At 35.5% G+C, this 1,921-nt stretch overlaps 1 protein-coding gene across 1 annotated transcript; it reads right to left on the bottom strand.

Moving 5' to 3' along the window:
* Nucleotides 1-787: 787 nt before the first annotated feature.
* On the bottom strand, nucleotides 788-1,701 carry LOC122004297 (DNA polymerase delta catalytic subunit-like). Its single transcript, XM_042559207.1, has 3 exons — nucleotides 1,500-1,701; nucleotides 963-1,135; nucleotides 788-865 (listed from the first exon to the last, which is right to left on the bottom strand). The coding sequence occupies exons 1-3, from the start codon at nucleotides 1,699-1,701 to the stop codon at nucleotides 788-790; spliced, it is 453 nt and encodes a 150-aa protein (XP_042415141.1).
* Between the last annotated feature and the right edge of the window lie 220 nt (nucleotides 1,702-1,921).

The raw sequence follows: 1,921 nt of genomic DNA, 5'->3' as shown, positions 1-1,921 counted from the left end.
ATCATTGCATCACGAGGCCATAAAAATTTAGCACTTAATCTGATACTGAAACAATAAAAATTTCTCCTGTAATGACACAATGGTAAGTAGTTATACTGACAAAAAAAAAAAGAGATTTCTAGATAAGAAAAATGTTGTTATGAAATTGATCTATTCATTACTTTGGATACTGAGATAAGAACTTATATTAATAAATAGTACAAATAAAGGACCATGTGATCATAGACAATAGAGAACTCATTACATCGAATGAAGGGGAAAACATAGATAGTGCAGTGTGCACATTATGATGAGCAAGAACAATACTTAAGTAACTCTGACTATTGTCTGCCATTAGTCTAGTTCTAACCCTAGATCAAGGAAATGGTACTAAAATCTATAAAGTCTCAATTATTTCAAACTACATGCTGAATATTCTTTCATAACATAAAGGAGACACTTGTTGACAAGATGTGTTATACACATAAGCCTTAGCACAAAGGGTCATAGCTCTCTTCAAAATCTCGATAACAAATTGAGGGATCAAAGTGAAAGGACTGCATTCATACAAGAAGTGAAAGATTTTTTACAGCATTAATCAGATGAATCCTTATTAACTCTATTCTTGCTGTTTCAGAAACTTTACAAGTTAAGCTTCAAGACACTCCAATTCGGTATGAATGGTTTTCCATGCTAAAAGTATATGTTCTCAATGTATCGATCTTTGTCACCTTTTTATTTTTTTACAAGGATAAAAATAATGAAAAAATCAGTTCTAAATTAAGGCAAGATAACAAACAGATAAGATCTATACTTTTCGCATCTTTTCAGCAAGCTCAACATGTGCAGACTTTACATTATAATCACTTCCAGTTTTGGTCAGACCCTGCCAAAGAAGGTAGAAAAACTTGAGTTCATACACAAATGTTAAAATATGATCTTATATCACCGAGATGGTAATGTTGTCTGCAGTTGGAAATTGCCTTTGTTATAACCAAAAGAGACAAATCCACACGGTTCATTAAAAGATCTGAAATTGTGTTCTTCACATATTGAACTGCGCCAGGAATATCTCGCTCAATTAGTATCTTGTGTAGGCATTCGTTTACCAGATTCTTTACCAACAAACAGTTGTCTCTTCTGACTGTCTCGATGTCTGTTGTTAAGAAATTGAATGCCACTAAATCATGTTTTTTCAATAACTATTAAATAGTTCAAATACTTACCTTTTGTGTCCATTTTGTCTCCCAAAGCTGATAGAGACTTATTGATGAATTGAGATTCCTTCTACTTCAATCTTGCCAAGACGCTCACTACCAGCTAAAAATGTCAGGCAGAAATCTAACAATATTTCTATAAATGAGAATGTAAAGAAGGATCATAATCAAACGAAAAAGCATAATTTGAATTGAAAATAGGAACAAACTCACGAGTGAGAGTGGCTACTCAGCATGCTGACCATGGCCTTCCGCATGAGGCTGGCCAGCGGCGTGCGCATGAAGCGTCTGGGCGTCCTCGACATGCGAGGACGCCCAGCACAACTTCATAAATATTATTCTTTAGATATGCATCCCATCTTGATGGCCATCTGATGTCACTTTTAACAAATACAACTTCATAGGTAAAAGAAATCTTCTCCTGCTCCCGAATGGTCTGAGACTTGTCAAGCTCCAATGGACAGCTCACAGACTCAACTTTATCATACATGTTCAATTTCAGCATTGCTTATAGATTGTCAAGTATCATGTTCACTTGGTAGAGATCATGTGTCCTCTGCTTCAAAAGTTTAACCTCATGTTCATTCAATGCATTAGTGGTGCACAAGTAAAGTGATTCATTAACATTAACATGGAATCGGTATGGAGAGTTATCAATCTGGTCACCCATGAGAAGCTCACCCAAATTCTCTGCACTCCTTTTGATTCCACCTTGTGGATGGCAA

Source organism: Zingiber officinale, chromosome 7B (assembly GCF_018446385.1).
Source record: "Zingiber officinale cultivar Zhangliang chromosome 7B, Zo_v1.1, whole genome shotgun sequence".
Classification (NCBI taxonomy): domain Eukaryota; kingdom Viridiplantae; phylum Streptophyta; class Magnoliopsida; order Zingiberales; family Zingiberaceae; genus Zingiber; species Zingiber officinale.
Note: the sequence above shows the minus strand (reverse complement) of the source record. Positions and strands in the feature narration are given on the sequence as shown.

Excerpts from the sequence above, each read along its gene's own strand:
- LOC122004297 (XM_042559207.1), bottom strand. The coding sequence starts at position 1,701 with ATGCTGAAATTGAACATGTATGATAAAGTTGAGTCTGTGAGCTGTCCA. Across the intron at positions 1,136-1,499 it reads TGTGCTGGGCGTCCTCGCAT|ACATCGAGACAGTCAGAAGA; the intron begins GTCGAGGACGCC and ends TCTTAACAACAG. Across the intron at positions 866-962 it reads CTCTTTTGGTTATAACAAAG|GGTCTGACCAAAACTGGAAG; the intron begins GCAATTTCCAAC and ends CTTCTTTGGCAG.